This window comes from Oncorhynchus mykiss, chromosome 1 (assembly GCF_013265735.2).
Source record: "Oncorhynchus mykiss isolate Arlee chromosome 1, USDA_OmykA_1.1, whole genome shotgun sequence".
Lineage (NCBI taxonomy): Eukaryota > Metazoa > Chordata > Actinopteri > Salmoniformes > Salmonidae > Oncorhynchus > Oncorhynchus mykiss.
This window is the reverse complement of record NC_048565.1, coordinates 39,371,473-39,392,166: the sequence shown is the minus strand read 5'-3', so window position 1 is coordinate 39,392,166 and position 20,694 is coordinate 39,371,473. Positions and strand designations below refer to the sequence as shown.

The 20,694-nt window shown below is 43.8% G+C and overlaps 1 protein-coding gene across 5 annotated transcripts; it reads right to left on the bottom strand.

The window, feature by feature from the left end:
* Nucleotides 1–777: 777 nt before the first annotated feature.
* agbl2 (ATP/GTP binding protein-like 2) lies at nt 778–19,067 on the bottom strand. 5 transcript variants are annotated; one of them, XR_005051705.1, is made up of 23 exons: nt 18,792–19,067; nt 18,559–18,605; nt 17,479–17,545; nt 16,951–17,097; nt 10,368–10,547; nt 10,059–10,166; nt 9,766–9,916; nt 8,960–9,626; nt 8,654–8,796; nt 8,338–8,497; nt 8,063–8,189; nt 7,887–7,987; nt 7,663–7,781; nt 7,520–7,586; nt 7,318–7,431; nt 7,003–7,089; nt 6,769–6,882; nt 6,454–6,511; nt 5,339–5,566; nt 5,043–5,067; nt 4,544–4,878; nt 4,138–4,278; nt 778–3,689 (listed from the first exon to the last, which is right to left on the bottom strand). XR_005051705.1 is itself a non-coding variant. In XM_021600828.2 (23 exons), exons 2-23 carry the CDS (start codon nt 18,592–18,594, stop codon nt 3,422–3,424), a joined length of 3,492 nt encoding a protein of 1,163 aa, XP_021456503.2. In that variant the 5' UTR covers nt 18,595–18,605; nt 18,792–19,065; the 3' UTR covers nt 778–3,421. The 5 variants fall into 5 exon arrangements, 4 of the variants coding, with proteins under 4 accessions (XP_021456503.2, XP_021456528.2, XP_021456521.2 ...); XM_021600828.2 differs by having other exon boundaries at nt 4,495–4,878; nt 18,792–19,065; XM_021600853.2 differs by having other exon boundaries at nt 4,495–4,878; nt 5,339–5,461; nt 18,792–19,065.
* Between the last annotated feature and the right edge of the window lie 1,627 nt (nt 19,068–20,694).

Below are 20,694 nucleotides of genomic sequence, written 5' to 3'. Positions count from 1 at the left end.
AGCTTTTATCCGTCTTAAAATACAGTTCAATTTCTTTTTGTAGGGTACGAAAATTTGTTTTTCTGTTTGTAAATGTACATTTGTGTATATGAAATTTGGCCAAAAGAATAATGAAATTAATTACATAAAAATGATTCCGCTTATTTCTATTGTATGTAAAGAATCCAAACAGTATATCTCTCCACAATAGTGTAAAATCTTCATAAATGTGTTCAATTATAAACCTACATTGATGTCTTGCCACAGTTTTCTTAAATGCATACAATGCCAAAAAAGATGCACAACTGTTTCTGGGTGATCATTACAAAAGGAGCAATTTGAGTTGATGTTTTCCTTAAACTTCTTCATATAGTGGTTGGCAGGATAATTTTTATGTCTACCTTTACTAAGCACTTAAACTTAGAGATGACGTACTGTCCCCATGAGTGACAGAACACTGAGCCAATCATGGCGCAACGCTCCGTATCTTCTGCTGGCTCACCCCACCACCACAGAAAGCACTGAGCTAGGCTGAAACACCTGCATGGTAGAGCTACCTTACTCAAAAAAAACAAAAAAAGAGACCATGTGTGCATGCAGCTTTAATAAATCCTCTTAGGGATCGGACCCTTTTTTTCGATTTCGCCTAAAATAACATACCCAAATCTAACTGCCTGTAGCTCAGGACCTGAAGCAAGGACCTTAACCATATTCTTGATACCATTTGAAAGGAAACACTTTGAAGTTTGTGGAAATGTGAAACGTAGGATAATATAACACATTAGATCTGATAAAAGATAATACAAAGAAAAACATGTTTATTGTTTTTTGTTCCATCATCTTTAAACGCAAGAACAAGGCCAAAATGTAATATTTCAAGTTAGGCGCAATTTGGAAGCAGTGTACAGTTTCAATGAGACATTGCATTTCTGTTCAAATGTTGTATTGACTGCCCAAATGTGCCTAATTGGTTTATTATTACATTTTCAACTTCATAACTGTGCACTCTCCTAAAACAATAGCATGGTATTCTTTCAATGTAATAGCTACTGTGAATTGGACAGTGAAGTTAGTTTAACAAGAATTATCCATATCAGATATGCCTATTTCCTGGGAAATGTTCTTGTTACTTACAACCTCATGCTAATCACATTAGCTCAACCGTCCCGTGGGGGGGGACACCAATCCTGTAGAGGTTTTAACTGAATTATATATATATATATATATATATATATATATATATAAACTGATATGTGACACATATTAATGCCAAAATAACATGCAAAACAGGCAAGCCAAAAAAATTAAAATATTTATATATTTTTTTTTTGTTGCTAAAAATCTGGGGCTAATTGTCAAACTAATATTAATGTACAACAATATAGAAGATACATAACTAAAAGTTATGCAATATGGGTATATGTCCACTGCACACTTCTTAGGTGTGTAATTGACATGAGATTGCAGTACACAAACAAGAGTGTGCAATATATAAGGCTAGTCCGTGAACCTTCTGAAGTCTGTTTGAGGTCATTAGGTCACATAACCAAGGAGCTATTGAAATTCTAAAGTTTGAAAAATGTATGTAAAAACGTGTGAGATGAAAATGGACAAACTAAAGGGTGTGCAATGTGTAGGCCCACTGAGTAGACATTCTGAACCAAGGAGCTCTTGAAATTCGAATGTAAGACAAGTTTGTACTTTGTTTACGCTCCCTAACTAATACGGAAAGCTGCTCACATTTACACATTTACTAGCTTTGAAAAGTGAATTATTGTCCAAATCGTGAAAATAAGACCTGTGCAATGTTTCCAACATCATGACACTTATTTGGAGTCTGTGGCTCAAGTGGTTTGAAAGCTATTGAGGTTTGAAAGTGTGAATATCTGGCGAATATCCAACCTGAAACTGAAACTTTACCTTGGTACTCAGTGGATATTCTGAAAGGGTTGTAGGTCATGACGGTAAGGAAATATTGAAATTTGAAACTTTAAAAAATGTATCATAAAATCTCATGAGATGCAAATGGATAAGCAAAAGGGTGTGCAATGTGTAGGCCCACTGAGTAGACATTATGAACCTAATTTGAGGTTTGTGACATGACCAAGGCGCTATTGAATTACAAGATGTTTTATAAATAATTTAAAATAGTGCGAGATGTAAATTGACAAAAGAATAGTGTGTGCAATGTGTGTCTCTGCCATCAGGTTAGCTAGAATCCGTTTTGAACGTTTTTAGGAGTAATGGTTAAAGAGCTATTGAAATAAAAAAAATGTGATTTGTCAATACGTTGACGGTCCCTAACTGCTGTTGGTGGACGTTAGGAAAACTACAATATCCGTCGAATATCCAACCTGAATAAAGTCTTTACCTCGGTCGCAGATTTTCCAATTTCAAAACGATTTGGAGCACAACACGAATTAGAAAAATAAATGCAGTACTTTTCAATGTGTGAGATGTAAGAGGTGTGCCGTGGGAGCGTGAGATGAGGGTCAAATCCATGTCTCACAGTCAATGCGTGAGAGTTGGCAGCTCCGGTTTGATGGGATTCAGGAGCTGAGGGCCGCCTGACTGCTCAGCTGAGCGGACACACAGAAACAGAGATGAACACTGGGAAACACAGGAAAGAGAGTCGTGTATACTGTATCTCCTACTAATGTTGATTATGATTAAGGAGAAACTTACATGCATCTCAAGTTAGGGTTTTGTTATCAGTGGAACATGTTCAGCAATTTACAGATGTATTTTTATACCATGTGTACCTTCAGTGATTTTTTTTGTACAGATGTGAAAAGATTAAATGTTTGTCTTTTTAGTTACATATACTGTATATATTTTTTGTCACTTGATATGTGGATGTCTCACCCAGCTTTCTTAAGATGAATGCACTAATTTTAAGTCGCTCTGGATAAGTGTCTGCTAAATATCTATGTTTCACAAGGTTTATGCTACAGTAACATTGTGTCTGAATGATGAAGACATGCATACACAGTTTGATAATATTACGCGGGCTGCCCAGTAATACTAAGACAGTATTTTCTGGACTGATGTTATATGATACTTTATGATTAATGATGAGCTGTCTCTTGATTAACAGAAATAACTTCTGCATTGGGAGTGACTCAATCTGATTACGCCCCCATTTGAGAAATGAAAAATAAATAATTTACATTATGACAAATGGATACAAAATATTATAAAAAGTATGCAAAACAGTTCAGTTAGATTTAAAGTGACACGTAGACTCATCAAATAAGAAAGTCACACAATCAAGGCAAAAATACATGTAATTTCGATATCCACCTGAAAGTGGACCTGAAAGTGGATCCATCTTCTTGTGGTCAAAATAGAGCAGAAACTTCCTATAGTCTCCGCCCATCTTCAGGGGTTCGTATCAGCAGTCTGTCTGGTACATTTGCCAATGTGTGTCCCTGCCTGGTTCTCAGCTCAAAGGTGCTGTACTGCGAGGAGGGGCAGACCCTGACGGTCTGGCGACCATCCTCTTCTCCAGATCCAACCCTGTCCCTGCTTCCCCCCCTCTCCCACTGGAGTGGAACCTGGAGGTATTGGCCAGGCTGAGTTTCTGGAGCCTACGTAGACTGTCTAGCTGTCGGGGCAGATGATCTATCTTGGTGTGGGTGGTCGAGGACATCTGGGGTAAAATGCCCATTTCCTGTTTATCCTCCTCTTGCAATGTCTGCTGGGCCAACCTGAGAAGAATGGGTACCATTCAAATTAGCTCTGAATGCAAGTTAAGCATTCCACTGAGAGCAAGCAAGTTCAGCGTTTCACTGTAGTTTTTAGACGTACTAGCTGGTAAGATAAAGAACCTTATAAACTGGGTGAATCGAGCCCTGAATGCTGATTGGCTGACAGCCGTGATATATCAGACCATATACCACTTGTATGACAAAACATTTATTTTTACTGCTCTAATTATGTTGGTAACCAGTTTATAATAGCAATAAGGTACTTTGAGGGTTTGTGATATATGGCTAATATATCATGGCTAAGGGCTGTATCCAGGCACTTCGCGTTGCGTCGTACTTAAGAACAGCCCTTAGCCGTGGTATATTGGCCATATATAACTCCTCGTCGGGCCTTATTGCTTAAATATAAAACTGGTATAAGCCAAGGGGTGGCATACCCTCTCAGTACCTGTGGTTGCTTTTCACACGCCTTGCTGCTGTATCTCCTCCACATACACGCCTGCCTTCTCCCTCCCTCAGCGGCTCTCTCTTTGAGGGGCCCTGCCTCTGTACTCCAGCCCCTGCCTGGTCTCCCCATAGACAGCCATGGCTACAGAGGAAAGATGGAGGGAAGAGGGGTTATAGCTGGGGCAGGACCTCAGAGGGAGAGAGTTATTCTCACATGTAGAGTGAAAGAAACATAAATAAACATCTGTTGTATATGCACTGTATTATACTGTGTATACCAATATACAGTATATTATGTACAGCACTAATGCTAGACGCACTAGAAAGTCAAAATGCCTGGCGTGGAGAGGACAGTAACCTTTTCCCTCTGAAGTCTATGTGCCTCAGGTCTGGCAGGTAGGAGTTACCGTCTGTCCCAGGTTTACTCGGTGGCTTCTCAAAGGCTGCTTGAGGTCCACTCTGGTCCTGCTCACCCACAGGCATAGCGTCTGATAAACCTGCTGTGCAGTCCCTTTCTGGGCTCCTCCATAGGGGCTCTAGGGCATCTGTGTTAGAGGTTGGAGCCTCTGGCATGTAGTAGCGTTTGGAGACCCGGGCTGCGTGGCCTTGTTTCTCTGGGCGTGGACACTGGTGGTGGGACTTGGCTCGGTAGACATTGGAAGAGCGGCAGGGCTCCAGGCCTTGTGGCGGGATGAACTCAGGGACCACCCTGCACTGCATGCCCGGAACTACTGGGGGAGAACTGACACATTTCCAACACAAAACACACGTGTGTGACAGACTATCCAATTTAACATTGACATATTTATGCAGACGATGTACGGTCCCAGTCCTGTATGTTTAGTCATAAATTAAGTCGACTTTCAAGAAAGAGCATATTTTACCGCTATGTTTTGCTGTAGTTACCTGGTGTGTAAAGCAGGCATCCTCTCTGAAAGACAAGAGTAATAACAGCATTAATACTGATCGAACATCTTTACAATAGCAATATTTGGAATGTTTGATTAGCATCTGTTAAACTGTGGGGTGGAAAAGAATGCCACTGACGACACTCCTGATTGCAGTTCTTTGTCATACTACTTTAATTCTACTATCATACTACTTTCCAGTTAGCGAACACCTAACTTCATATTGGGTGTGTGTTCTTCATGTAAATATTGTACCATTCATTCTACCCACTCTATTTCTGCGCTCCAACCCACCTCTCATCCCAGCGTGGCTTCTGTGATCGGGGCTGAAGGGCATGGGTTGCTGCTGAATGGGGGTGGTGTGAACCCTGATCTTTGAGGTGGGCACAGGCACAGAGAAGCCGCGTTGCTGTACAGCTGTAAAAGATAAGGGGCGCCGCTGAGGACCCGGACGCGGGGCCTGGGAGGAGCCAAACTGCAGCTGGGGACTCCAATACTGCAGCCGCTCCTCCTCCGGCTCCTCTGAGGAAGGGATGTTTATTGTAATAAATATTACCCTGGAGGCTGAACTGAGCGATTTCTGCTATATGGGCCAGTTGCAAAGTACAAATGAATTAATTAATTTAAGGGTAGGGTTAGGCATTAGGGTTAGTATTGTGGTTAGGGTCAAGATAATATTGTATTACTTTGTGACTGTGCCAGCAAGTGGCCACTCTGCAGAGGGTGTAACGTCTGATTCCAACTCACACTCTCAATCACGTAGATACCCTGAACGCAGCTCACTTTCCAGCTCACACTCTCAAACACATAGATCCCCTGAACGCAGCTCACTCTCCAGATCCCAATCACCTGAATTCTGATCACCTGTTCACACACCTGTATGTCATTGTCACACACTATGTAGTTCAGTTCTTTGCACCCCATCATTGTGAGGAATCGTTTGTTTTGTGACACACTTCTATTCGAAGCGCTGGGTTTCCTGTAATTAATCCTCCTGTGTATGATAGTTTTGGCCTGCCTCCCTAACGACGCCATTTGCCTATTCCCTGCCTGTACTTTAGCCTATCGGATTTCCTGTTATCAACCTATTGTCTGATCTCCCAGACTACGTTACTAGCCTTTTCCCTGCCTGTACTGTTGCCTTTTTGGACCCCTTGTGTATGAACTTCTGCCTGCCCCTGGACCCAGCTACCTTCCTCCTCCTGTGGTCCTTTACAAATAAACACCTGCTGCGCTTGAAACCAGCTCTCTGTCTCCCATCGTGTTCATTACACAGGGCAAGATTCATGACAATAAATGTCAACCTGAACATTCTGCATGTAAACTGGGAAAGAAAAAAAAGAGTTTTTCTTTAGTCACGTGGCCAGAAAACTAAATCCATTCCTAATGATAAAAGTCTATCCATGTACCTGTGACAGGTGGCTGAGTACGCAGGTATGCGGCCCTTACAGCATCCAGGTATTCATTCTGGAACACAGTTAATGCTGAGCATCAGACTAGGACAAAACAATCACTGCTCGTTCATGCCTTTTGTCAAGTTTGATGGGGTGGGGATGCTCAGAGTGCATTGACCTACTGAGAAGAGGTTGGAAGGGAGGTGGGGGGGTTCTAGGCCCAGGTTGTTGTGAAATACCATGAGAAAATTTGAACTGTAACAGTACTTTAATGACAATGCAAAACTATCAACATGCAGTAGGGCTTGAAGGGTGAATGGCAGCCATTACCTTCTCTGACTCCTCCTGCCAGAGGGTCACATGGCCTATGACCCCGATGCGAGTGGTGGGATGGGGGATCCAGGAGCGTCCTGTCTGACGGCTCACTTTCACCACAAACGGCACCTATACCGTTACATCAGAAGTAGAAGCGCATGTCTTCAGAAATGAGATACTGGGGAAATGCAAAAGCCACAATCTGTCTAAGCAAATGAGGAAGAGTGTGAGCTTCTCTCTAATCCATACCTCTCTCTTCTTCTTCTCTCTGACCACGGCCACCGTCTTTTCCTGGATCCTCACCTTCACCATGTCCTCAGTGGGTAGCACAGGGTCCTGCAGAGAACAGACAGGAGGAAGAATGTAATTTGGCAAGTTTGTTTTGTTCCTAAAGTGAAATCTCCACCCTTCCGGGGCAAAAGGCAATGCAAAACGAACTTGCCCAATTACGCTATATTGTCTGTATATCTCTCCCAGCCTTTTATGTATTAGGGACCACTGTATGTTTCATTGTATCTGGTGGATGAGCTGCACTAATGTGTTGTGTGTGTGTGTTCTTCTCACTATGTTCTTGATGTTCCTGTGGAGGACCTTTGGGTCGACGTTTCTCACTCTCTCCTGTCTCAGTCTGTTCCTCTCCTTACCACTCCTCAGGTGTTTCTTCTTCACTTGGCTCTGCTAGAAAATAAGTTGGCATTAGACTCAGTTAAAGCTATTGTACACAAACATAACTGAGGTCATACGAAGGTTAAGGTTCAAACGGCACCTCATCAATTCGGTTCAGTAGATGGACAGGCAGGCCATCAGACTCTGTGCTGTTTGAGCCGCTGGTACTGTGGAGGAGACACAAAAAGGACATTTAGGTGTATGTGTGTGTGTGTGTGTGTGATGCTCTAAAACCTTCCTTACCTGGACTCAATGTCAGAAATGGAGACGCTGAGAGATCCATCAGAGTCGACCTCCTGGCCCAGCCTCTCTCTGAGCTCCTGCCTTAACATCGCCCGCAACTCAGCTAGGCAGTGACTGGTCTAACACACACACACACACACACACACACATATTATGGTTCATCAACATGACAAGCTGAGATGTAACCTTGGTCACTGTGGTAGTGAGAGGTTGACTCCACTCACCTTGGTTGGGTCGGGATCACAGTAGTCCAGCAGTGTGTCACATAAGTAGTACCCCAGAGACTTCAGGTCCCTGGTGGAGAAATGGGTCCCCTTCCTGTTCCCTATAATACAGAATGGAAATGAAGCTCTATAGCATGCATACACATATACACACACTACACCCTGTGCATGCTTACCCAGAGTGGAGCCTCCAAAGGTGGACTCCATGGTGTAGCTGTTCCTAATGCCCAGCCTCCACATGACGACGCGTCCTGTTCCCTCTTTACTCTGATGAACTCTGAACTTACAGCTCCTGAACGAGAACTACAGGAAGAGGGCACAAACATTGTGTTTGACTCCCTAGCTTTGATTTATAACATAAATGTACTGTGGTTTTATACTGGAGATGCCTTCTTGGCCAGGTATCCAGTAAAAAAAAATATGATTTTCTTTATTTCAATCGGATTGGAACCTTGTCATTGGCGTTCTTGCTCATCATGAGCGGGAAGACTCTCTCATGGAGCCGTTGTGTGGCATCATCGCTGTTGGTACAGCCATACATGAAGACGTTGTTCTTACGACTGTGACCGTGGAAATCACAATACAACACCACGTCCCTCTCAGCCATCAGTCTTGGGTGCCAAGGCAACAACAAGGACAGAGGGAAAACCATGGCAACAGGGTCAGAGGTCAGAAAAGGCAGAGTGAACTTACAAACCTCTCCATAGGTTAGAAAGGCATGACTGTGTCACATCTGTTTGAGTATCCTCCTGCTTCCCGCATCGCACCTCTTGACCATGTTCCTGGTGTGCCAGACACAGGGGAAGGAGTCCCTCAGCAGGGTATTGTAGTTCCTGTTCAGGTCCCTGCCGGCCAGAGAGCAGCGATAGTTCCCCACAACCACCCCGTCTGGGTTCAGCATGGGCACCACCTGCAAGTCCGCAAGGGAGAAACACAACAATCAACATGAGTGTCTTTATTGGGTGTTTCTAATTCTGACGGGAAAACGTAATTTATCCCACATGGCAGTAAAATACATAAATGAAACACATGGATATTTACAAATATAAAAAGGCCCAAAGTGCGTCAGCGACCTTAAACACAAAAGTCTCCCTTAGCAGCCTGGCGTCGTCTGACTCTCCTAGCAGGAAGTCCAGGAAGCCCTGCATCATCCAGGAGCTGTTGGTCTCCCCGGGGTGCACCCTGGCTGTAACCACCACCGCCCGCTTGGCACTCCTATCCATCCACCCCCCTCCTGGTGATGTCACTGTCAGCACGTGCACAGCATTGCCGGCCAGGCTGCGACACAGCACCCGCAGCTTGCAGTAGGCGCCGGTGGCGGAGTTGGAGGTGAGGCGGCTGAGGTAGCGCTGCAGGTGGGAGTAGGTGTAGGGGTAGCAGTGGGCCAAATAGCAGGTGTCAAAGTCGTAGGGGAACTGGCCGGTCCATGTAAGGGAGTGTAGGGACTTTGTGTTGGTGGTAGTGTTGTTGTCCTGCTCAGCCTGGTGGTGCTGGTTGCGGTAGTATCTGATGTTGGAGCCAGTTCGGCGCCAGCCCTCTCCCTTCTCCCAGGCGGCTCTTTCAGAGTAGAGCAGAGGCCTCATGCCCAGGCAATACAGGCTGCTAGCCTTCATCAGGTTGACTATGGTGAAGCGATAGGTGACCCCCGCCTTCATGTTTCTGACCCGGAAGTAGAACCACTGCGTGTGCTTGGTGGTGTACATGTCGGTGCGGAGGGTGAGCTCATAGTCATGGACACCGCTGTGTAAGGGGGAGAGGGGGATAGAAAGAGAGTGAGAAGGAAATATTCTTCCCTACACACAGTTACCCTCCCTGCAACTTAGCAACAATTTGTAAATTGTAAATGGGTTAAACAGTTATACAGGCTCAGTAGACTCACACTTGAACTGCCTTCTGCAGGTTGCCGCTCTCAAAGCGTGACTCAAAGGCCAGGGTGGACTTGTCCTGATGCATGGCACAAGAGGTGGAGCTCTTGATGGGCCCCCGGCTTCCTCCCACACGAGAGTAGGTGAAGTAGGAGGTCTTTGTGCCTAAACAGGGGAAAGAATAAGAACAGGAGCTGGAAGGACAGGTGAGAGAGGTAACACTGTCAGAAAATGAAGGCCTACTAAGGGCACCACTATATACCTTACTGACATAGAGTTAGGGTTACTGACATAGAGTTAGGGTTACCTGGGTCAATGCAGTAAACCACGTTCCCCTTTTCCTCCCCGACAGGCATGGGGGCCCTCTCATGGCCCGTGGGTTGGTAGAACGGCTCTGGGTCTGGAGGGTCCCACTCTAGAACACAGCAATATACAGTATTTCAATAACAATAACATTTCAATTTGGATTAACACGATACTGTATAATAGTTCAAAAATGTGGAGCCCACTGAGAAACAGAACTCTGTAATGGATAGCTCTGGACTGCTCAAAACACTGCACAGGTCAAAACAACACTTAGTGTTTGTTACAGCATATACAGTTCAGTGGTATGTACCTATGTGGTGTATGGCTTCCTTGAAGACCTCATACTCAATGGGCCAGCGGACCCCCTGGAAAGGGGTGGAGGGGATGGCAAACAGGTCCAGGGGCTCCCTAAGCCGGGGGATGGGACGCTCCCCGTCAAAATCTATCACCAGCTGCCTGGTCCTGAGGGCCTGTCCCAGGTGCAAGGTGACTGGGGGATAGATAGAAAACATCACTGCATCACAAAAAAAGGTGATAGAATTATACATATATGATAAAAATATACCTATGTACAGGAAAAACATAAAAGCAACAGTAGTGTAAGTCAAAACAGCAGCGTTGCAGTTCTTGACACACTCAAACCAGTGCACCTGGCACGTACTACCACCATATGTATATATACAGTACCAGTCACAAATTTGGATACACCTACTCATTCAAGGGCTTTTCTTTAGTTGTACTATTTTCTACATTGTAGAATAATAGTGAAGACATCAAAAATATGAAATAACACACAGTAGCCACCCTTTGCCTTGATGACAGCTTTGCACACTCTTGGCATTCTCTCAACCAGCTTCATGAGGTAGTCATCGGGAATGCCTTTCAATTAACAGGTGTGCCTTGTTAAAAGTACATTTGTGGAATTTCTTGCCTTTTTAATGTGTTTGAGCCAATCAGTTGTGTTGTGACAAGGTAGGAGGGTATACAGAAGATATCCCTATTTGGTAAAAGGCCAAGTCCATATTATGTCTCGAATAAGCAAAGAGAAATGACAGTCCATCATTACTTTAAGACATGAAGGTCAGTCAATTCAGAAATCCAACATTAAGTCCAACATTAAGAACTTTGAGTGTTTCTTCAAGTGCAGTTGCAAAAACCATCAAGCGATATAATGAAACTGGCTCTCATGAGGACCACCACAGGAAAGGAAGACCAAGAGTTATCTCTTCTGCAGAGGATAAATTCATTACAGTTACCAGCCTCAGAAATTGCAGCCCAAATAAATGCTTCACACAGTCCATACACATCTCAACATCAACTGTTCAGAGGAGACTGCGTGAATCAGGCCTTCATGGTTGAATTGCTGCCAGGAAACCACTACTAAAGGACACCAATAAGAAGAAACTTGTTTGGGCCAAGAAACACGAGCAATGGACATTAGACCTGTGGAAATCTGTCTGATGAGTCCAAATGTGAGATTTTTGGTTCCACCCACCGTGTCTTTGTGAGACGCAGAGTATGTGAACGGATGATCTCTGCATGTGTGGTTCCCACCGTGAAGCATGGATGAGGTGGTGTGATGGTGCCTTGCTGGTGACACTGTGACTTTTTTTGAATTCAAGGCACACTTAACCAACATGGCTACAACAGCATTCTGCAACAATACGCCATCCCATCTGGTTTGCGCTTAGAGGGACTATAAGCTTCATTAAATAGTACCCGCAAAACACCAGTCTCAACGTCAACAGTGAAGAAGTGACTCCGGGATGCTGGCCTTCCAGGCAGAGTTCCTCTGTCCAACGTCTGTGGTTTTTGCCCATCTTTCTTTTTATTGGCCAGTCTGAGATACGGCGTTTTCTTTGCAACTCTGCCTAGAAGGCCAGCATCCCGGAGTCGCCACTTCACTGTTGACGTTGAGACTGGTATTTTGCGGGTACTATTTAATGAAAGTGCCAGTTGAGGACTTGTGAGGCGGCTGTTTCTCAAACTAGACACTCTCATGTACTTGCTCTTGCTCAGTTGTGCACCGGGGCCTCCCACTTCTCTTTCTATTCTGGTTAGAGCCAGTTTGCACTGTTCTGTGAAGGGAGTAGTACACAGCATTGTACCAGATCTTCAGTTCTTTGGCAATTTCTTGCATGGAATAGCCTTCATCACTGTCAAACGCTCCCTAAAACACTTCTGTGAGCAGGCCTTTCTAATTGACCTGTCTGGGATATCCTGGAATGACATTGACCTCATCCCGTCAGTAGATGATGCCTGGCTATTCTTTAAAAGTGCCTTCCTCAGTATCTTAAATAAGCATGCCCCATTCAAAAAAAATAGAACTAGGAATAGATATAGTCCTTGGTTCACCCCAGACCTGTCTGCCCTTGACCAGCACAAAAACATCCTGTAGCGTTCTGCATTAGCATCGAATAGCCCCCGTGATATGCATCTTTTCAGAGAAGTTAGGAACAAATATACACAGGCAGTTAGGAAAGCTAAGGCTAGCTTTTTCAAACAGAAATTTGCATCCTGAAGTACTAACTCAAAAATGTTCTGGGACACTGTAAAGTCCATGGAAAATAAGAGCATCTCCTACCAGCTGCCCACTGCTCTGAGGCTAGGAAACTCTGTCACCACCGATAAATCCACTATAATTGAGAATTTCAAAAAGCATTTCTCTACGGCTGGCCATGCTTTCCACATGGCTACCCTACCCCGGTCAACTGCCCGGCACCCTCCACAGCAATCCGCCAAAGCCCCACCATTTCTCCTTCACCCAAATCCAGATAGCTGATGTTCTGAAAGAGCTGCAAAATGTGGACCCCTACAAATCAGATGGGCTAGATAATCTGGACCCTCTCTTTCTAAAATTATCTGCCAAAATTGTTGCAACCCCTATTACTAGCCTGTTCAACCTCTCTTTCGTATCGTCTGAGATTCCCAAAGATTGGAAAGCTGCCGCGGTAATCCCCCTCTTCAAAGGGGGGGGACACTCTTGACCCAAACTTCTACAGACCTATATCTATCCTACCCTGTCTTTCTAAGGTCTTCGAAAGCCAAGTTAACAAACAGATTACCGATCATTTCAAATCCCACTGTACCTTCTCCGCTATGCAATCTTGTTTCAGAGCTGGACATGGGTGCACCTCAGCCACGCTCAAGGTTCTAAACGACATCATAACCGCCATCGATAAGAGACATTACTGTGCAGCTGTATTCATCGACCTGGCCAAGGCTTTCAACTCTGTCAAGCACCACATTCTTATTGGCAGATTCGACAGCCTTGGTTTCTCAAATGATATCCTCGCCTGGTTTACCAACTACTTCTCAGACAGAGTTCAGTGTGTCAAATCGGAGGGCCTGTTGTCCAAACCTCTGGCAGTCTCTATGGGGGTGCCACAGGGTTCAATCCTCAGGCCGACTCTCTTCTCTGTTTACATCAATGACGTTGCTCTTGCTGCTGGTGATTCTCTGATACACCTCCACACAGACAACACCATTCTGTATACTTCTGGCCCCTCTTTGGACACTGTGTTAACTAACCTCCGGACGAGCTTCAATGCCGTACAACTCTCCTTCCGTGGCCTCCAACTGCTCTTAAATGCAAGTAAAACTAAATGCATGCTATTCAACCGATCACTGCCCGCCCCTGCTCGCCTGTCCAGCATCACTACTCTGGTTTGGCTCTGACTTAGAATACGTGGACAACTACAAATACCTGGGTGCCTGGTTAGACTGTAAACTCTCCTTCCAAACATTAAGCATCTCCAATCCAAAATTAAATCTAGAATCGGCTTCCTATATCGCAACAAAGCATCCTTCACTCATGCTGCCAAACATACCCTCGTAAAACTGACCATCCTACCGATCCTCGACTTCAGTGATTTCATCTATAAAATAGCCTCCAACACTCTACTCAACAAACTGGATGCAGTCTATTACAGTGCCATCTGTTTTGTCACCAAAGCCCCATACACTACCCACCATTGCGACCTGTAGGCTCTCGTTGGTTGGCCCCTGCTTCATACTCGTCGCCAAACCCACTGGCTACCAGTTATCTACAAGTCTCTGCTAGGTAAAGCCCCACCTTATCTCAGCTCACTGGTCACCATAGCAGCACCCACTCATAGCATGCGCTCCAGCAGGTATATCTCATTGGTCACCCCCAAAGCCAATTCCTCTTTTGGTCGTCTTTCCTTCCAGTTCTCTGCTGCCACTGACTAGAACGAACTGCAAACGTCTCTGAAGCTGGAGACTCATGTCTCCCTCACTAGCTTTAAGCGCCATCTGTCAGAGCAGCTCACAGATCACTGCACCTGTACATAGCCCATCTGTAAACAGCCTATCTACCTACCTCATCCCCATACTGTATTTATCTTGCTCCTTTGCACCCCAGTATCTCTACTTGCACATTCATCTTATGCACATCTACCATTCCATAATCACTTCGCCACCATGGCCTATTTATTTCCTTATCTTACCGCATTTGCACTCACTGTATATAGACTTTTTGTTTTTTTGTTCTACTGTATTATTGACTATGTTTTGTTTATTCCATGTGTAACTCTGTGTTGTTGTATGTGTCAAATTGTTGTGCTTTATCTTGTCCAGGTCGCAGTTGCAAATGAGAACTTGTTGTCAACTAGCCTACCTGGTTAAATAAAGGTGAAATAAAAAAATTTAAAATTAATTTAAAAAACATGCCATTGAAACACAGGAGTGATGGTTGCTGATTACGGGCCTCTGTACGCCTATATAGATATTCCATTAAAAATCTGCCGTTTCCAGCTACAACAGTCATTTACAACATTAACAATGTCTACACTGTATAAAGTATTTAGACCCCTTGACTTATTCCAAATTTTGTTATGTTACAGCCTTATTCTAAAATGGATAAAATAAAAAAAATGATCTGCTTCAATCTACACACAATATGCCATAATGACATTTTTGCAAATGTATTAAAAATAAATTGAAATATTACATTTACATACTATCACATTTACATCTACCCTTTACTCGGCACTTTGTTGACGCACCTTTTGCAGCGATTACAGCCTCGAGTCTTCTTTGGGTATGAAGTTACAAGCTTGGCACACCTGTATTTGGGGAGTTTCTCCCATTCTTCACTGCAGATCCACTCAAGCATTGTCAGGTTAGATGGGGAGCGTTGCTGCACAGCTATTTTCATGTCTCTCTAGAGATGTTTGATCGGGTTCAATTCCGGGGTCTGGCTGGGCCACTCAAGGACATTCAGAGACTTGTCCCGAAGCCACACCTGTGTTGTCTTGGCTGTGTGCTTAGGGTCGTTGCCCTGTTGGAATGTGAACCTTATCCCCAGTCTTGAGCGCTCTGGAGCAGGTTTTCATCAAGGGTCTCTCTGTAATTTGTGCTGTTCATCTTTTCCTCGATTCTGACTAGTCTCCCAGTCCCTGCCGCTGAAAAACATTCCCACCGCATGATGCTGCCACCACCATGCTTCACCATAGGGATGGTGTCAGGATTCCTCCAGAAGTGACGCTTGGCATTCAGGCCAAAGAGTTCAATCTTGGTGTCATCAGACCAGAAAATCTTTTAGGTGCTCTTTGGCAACTCCAAGTGGGCTGCCATGTGCCATAAAGGCCTGATTGGTGGAGTGCTGCAGAGATGTTTGTCCTTCTGGAAGGTTCTCCCATCTCCACAGAGGAACTCTGGAGCTCTGCTAGAGTGACCATCGGGTTCTTGGTCACCTCCCTGACCAAGGCTGTTCTCCCCTGATAGCTCAGTTTGGCCAGACGGCCAGCTCTAGAAAGAGTATTGGTGGTTCCAAACGTCTTCCATTTAAGAATGATGGAGGCCACTGTGTTCTTGGGGACCCTTAAATGCTGCAGATTTATTTTGGTACCCTTCCCCAGATCTGTGCCTCAACACAATCCTGTCTCGGAGCTCTACGGACAATTCCTTCAACCTCATGGCTTGGTTTTTGCTCTGACATGCACTGTCAACTTGGGGACCTTATATAGACAGGTGTGTGCCTTTCCAAATCATGTCCAATCAATTGAATTTACCACAGGTGGACTCCAATCAAGTTGTAGAAACATGTCAAGGATGATCAATGGAAACAGGATGCACCTGAGCTCAATTTCGATTCTCATAGCAACGGGTCTGAAAACTTCTGTAAATAAGGTATTTCTGTTTTTTAATACATTTGCAAATATTTCTAAAAACCTGTTTTCACTTTGTCATTATGGGGTATTGTGTGTAGATTGATGAGGAAAAACAATAATTTAATCAATTTAAGAACAAGGCTCTCACGTAAAATGTGGAAAAAGTCATGGGGTCTGAATACCCTCCGAATGCACTATATGTATAATATTTGATATATCCTGCTGAGAAAAACAAAGCCGATTGATGGTAGTAGACGCTAATAATAAGATGCTTAACCGTAACTAGCGGAGGCATTCAATAGAGATCTAATCTGGTCTTTTGGGATGACAGGGCTTTAAAAGATGACTAAAATGACACCGCCCTCTGTATCCTGTAATCAAGGTATTACATGGAGCAGGTGGACTGGATTGCTTTAATCAACTGGATTACACTGCTGCATCACATCCAAAAGTAACATGACCCAGCATTGGAGAAGCCTGGGAATCACGCTCTATTGTGAAATACAACAAGGTATACCAGCCCTCTTGTTTATCAGTCATCACTATCTGCCCATGACACAAACTTGTGGGCTTTGCTTAACACTTTAACCACAAATCCAATTTTAACCATTTAGCAACTATACACCGCTAACAAAAACCCTTACCCTACTACTATCCAGATGAAGAGTAAATTGTTATAGTTCAAGTGTAAAATAGCTTTATTCGCTATTTTGACCCATTTGTCCTTTTTGCATGTCCATATTGTGGCTCTCATCTTACATGCCCTCCTGCCAGGCTCCTGCTCCTCATCCTCCATGTTGGAATTATTGCTGTCAGAGGAGTGGGTGCCTGGGTGGCTTGAGCCAGGGTGGTGGGAATCCCTCCATCTTTGTCTTAAGAGGTTGCCTTGGAAATAATTATCTGTGCCTGAGGGGAGAGAATTGACATTTCTGAGGGAAGCACTCTGTAATGGTTTTTTTTCTTGGTTTATAGCAAAGAATGCATAAACATTTTATTTGTGTATGTAAACATGTTACATAACTGGCTAATATGGCAAGAGTAGCAGTAGCACAATCTCATGTACTATGCTCAACTACTGTATAAAAGGTCACAATGGCATCTTGTTTGTTGGGGTAAGACTGGTGCCCTTGAATTGATTGATTTGCAGGATTAAATTGCATGGTAATTTGACAGAGAGTGGAATGATGTAGGTCAGGTCTCACCAAGTAACATTTATGTAAACAAATGATGCAAGGCAAGCCTCTTGAGTTTCCAGTAATTGTGTCAGGTTGCCAAGTGCCAACCTACTTGTAAAGAGTCCATAGTGCTGTAGGTGGTGCAGGATGAGTCTCTCATAGGCATTCTCTGATGTCCTCTTAGAATAAATCAGATGAAGCTTGCATTTAGCAGGCTAGGTGATAGACTACTGCAATTATTGTAATCATTTTGTAAAAATACTGTAAATATGTGAGTAACCGTAAAACATCTGGGGACGGTTTCCCAAAAGCATCTTATAGAATCGTTAGAACCTTTGTTGGAGCATCGTTAAATCTCCGAGACATTCTCAAATCCATCGTTATTAACGTTGCACTTGAAAACGTTCGTAATCTGACGCCCGCCTCAGACTATTCGTAGAACCGCTAAACATGAAATCACATGATTTACCCATCTCTCTGTGACCGCTGATAACTTCCGACCAAAGTTGACTAGAAAAACAAAGTTGCCAGTGTCTTTGCAATTAATCAAAACAAGCAACCGAGATTATGCATTAACATATAAACAGTTGGCTATAGGCTTATTTTAATCATATTGAAATACATTTCATGTTCAATCTAAGGTCTGTGATTGGTCTCAATATATGATGTGTAGCCTAACGTGTGCAATGATGTGGCAAATCGGTGATTCAGTGCATTTTTGGGGGGGGGGGGGGGGGGGGTAAGCATTAGAATAAGCCACCTCAATATTTAGAGCCGTAGGTAGTTATATCTCTCTAGGAGCTGATCCCTCGTCAGTTTTGTGAAATAATGATAATGTTAAGGAAAGATTTGAATGGAGAAAGCTGATCCGAGAGCAGCGCTCCCTTTCTTTCTATTCTATCAGGATCGACACATCATGCTCCAACGACGCACAGCAAACCTCTCTGTGTGGTGTTTTGTGAAACGCATGTTACATCTTCTGCCTCTGTAGGAAATATGCGTAATTAAAACACGATATTCCATCGCTATCGGGAAACCGGGTCCTGACTAGTAACGTTATAAGTACAATCTTACCTGATCACAACAACAATCACGTTTGTGTTTTGTTGGCATAGGATACTTTGTAATAAAATATTGTACAACGCCTCATGTTAAAATGTTTCTCATTTAACTAACTAGCTATAGTACTGACCAGTATCTCTGTGTCTGTCTTCAATGCTGGGCACATCCTGGTTGGAACTGCAAAAGAGAATTCCCACAGAAGTTAGTATTCACGCGTTGCTTGCTAAGTTAGCTAACATTACTTAGCTAGGAACAGAACTTTAGACCAACAACAACAAGTGGTAACTGGTTACAGCTTCTCAGATATTATCGCATATTATTGAACATTCCTAACAGCAAATAACGTTAGACAAAACCCCAAACCTTTGAATGAAAAACACGTCTTGACTTGCAAGAAAAGTGTGGGTGAACTTCATAGCTAGCTAGGTCACTTGACTAGTAGCAGCTAGCAAAAAAATAACTTTCACTACAATGTTGCTTAGCAACTAATGTTCCGTGCACCGTTGCCATGGGATCAGGGGTGCGTTCAGTACGACAGAACGGTATTGAATGTTTAATTCAACGGAAACGATACTGTACTGAACGACCAGTTTGATACCGATGTGATTATGGGGGCCAGAGAGAGATTGTATGGTGGGCTGTGTGCTGCACGAGTTTTGCGATTTCAAGTGATCACACCCACCAAACGGGAGCAAACGCACCTCAAACCGTCACGTGCTACACACGTTGAAATGAATTGAACGCACCCCGGTTGTCTTGTTTGTAGCTTTGCTTTGATCGTGGTGGCGGCAATACCTAGCTTGCTACAGCAAGATCAGGATAGCGTGCAGTGTTCACCTTTTGTTTTCAGCACACGGGTAGAGCACACGAAGGTAGCTTTCTAGCTGCAACTTGCATTATCTAAAAAAATATTCAATACAGTTGTTACGGGTTTTTCTCAACGAGCGATTAACAGTTGCTGTTGATGAGATATTCTGGGCAGTTGAATAAAACGCAAACTGAGTACCAGGAAGAACTTTCCCCTTCAAAGGAGGAAAACGACTGTCTGCAAAGGCTGCTTGAAGTCGCTGTTATTAAACCTGAGATCAGGCTACACATAGCAGGTTCGTTAGTTTGTCTAGTTCGACTACTCTACAAAATGTACAGTATTTATTGGGCAACTCATATCAGCTTTTGTGTTTTCAATGTTAATGCTGTGTATTGTGTTTTGTGATTGCAGTCTACCCTAGGCGACTCATGACGTTTACATTGTCATTTCATCCAGACCTCCAGCAGCTCACTCTCCATGGTGATCAGGAGGTTCCCCCTGATCAGCAGTACTGTGTGCAAGAGTGGAGCCCTAGTCTGGGACAGGAGGGCCAAGAGCCTACACATATTACAGAGGAACGTGGGGAGCTCAGGACCAGTCAGTGGGAAGAGCAGCTTCCAAAGCTGGAAGATGATACCAAATACTCCATATTCACTCCTGCCTGTGTGAAAAGTGACTGTGATGAGAACCTAATTCTGCACTCGTATCTTTAGCGTGGTCAACATTAAGTTAATGAAGAAAGGGTATCTCTCCCCAGCACCTCAACTAAATAGATCCATACAGAACCTTATGAAGAGGACTACATAGTATCAGAACTAACCAGTGACTGTCATTCTCTTGCTGCAGTAATCCAGACTGTTCTGCAGTCAATGGGGTGGAAAGTTAAGTCCCTCAGTCAGGTTTTAAGCCCGGCAAATCAAATATAACATGGACAGTAAAAAGACAAAGATCCTGTGTCAATAATAAGGGTAGGAATTCTACAGTCATCCAATCTGAAATCACCCAGTCAACGTCATAATGCTTCTTGTCATTGTAAGGTGTGTGGCATGTCTTTTCGTTACATGTGTTCTTTAGTGAATCATGTGAAAATTCATACAATGGATATAGAACATCCTTGTGGTGTGTGTGAAAAATGCATTGAGTCCTTGGAAAGTATGAAAGATCACCTGCAAATGCACCTTACAGCGAAGTTTACGTGTAACATTTGTCGTAAATGTTTTGTAAGGAATTGAAAGCTGACAGTGCACACAAGGACTCATTCAGCACTGGTTCCCATCTTAGAGTGCACATGAGGCCTCATACAAGAGAGAAATCATATGTCTGCCCTGATTGTGGCAGAGGCTTGTTTCAGAGTGAACATCTGAAAGCAACACAAGGATCCACACAGGTGAAAAACCATACTATTGCTGTTTTTGTGACAAATGTTTGAGGACTGGCACTAATCGGACGGGTCACATG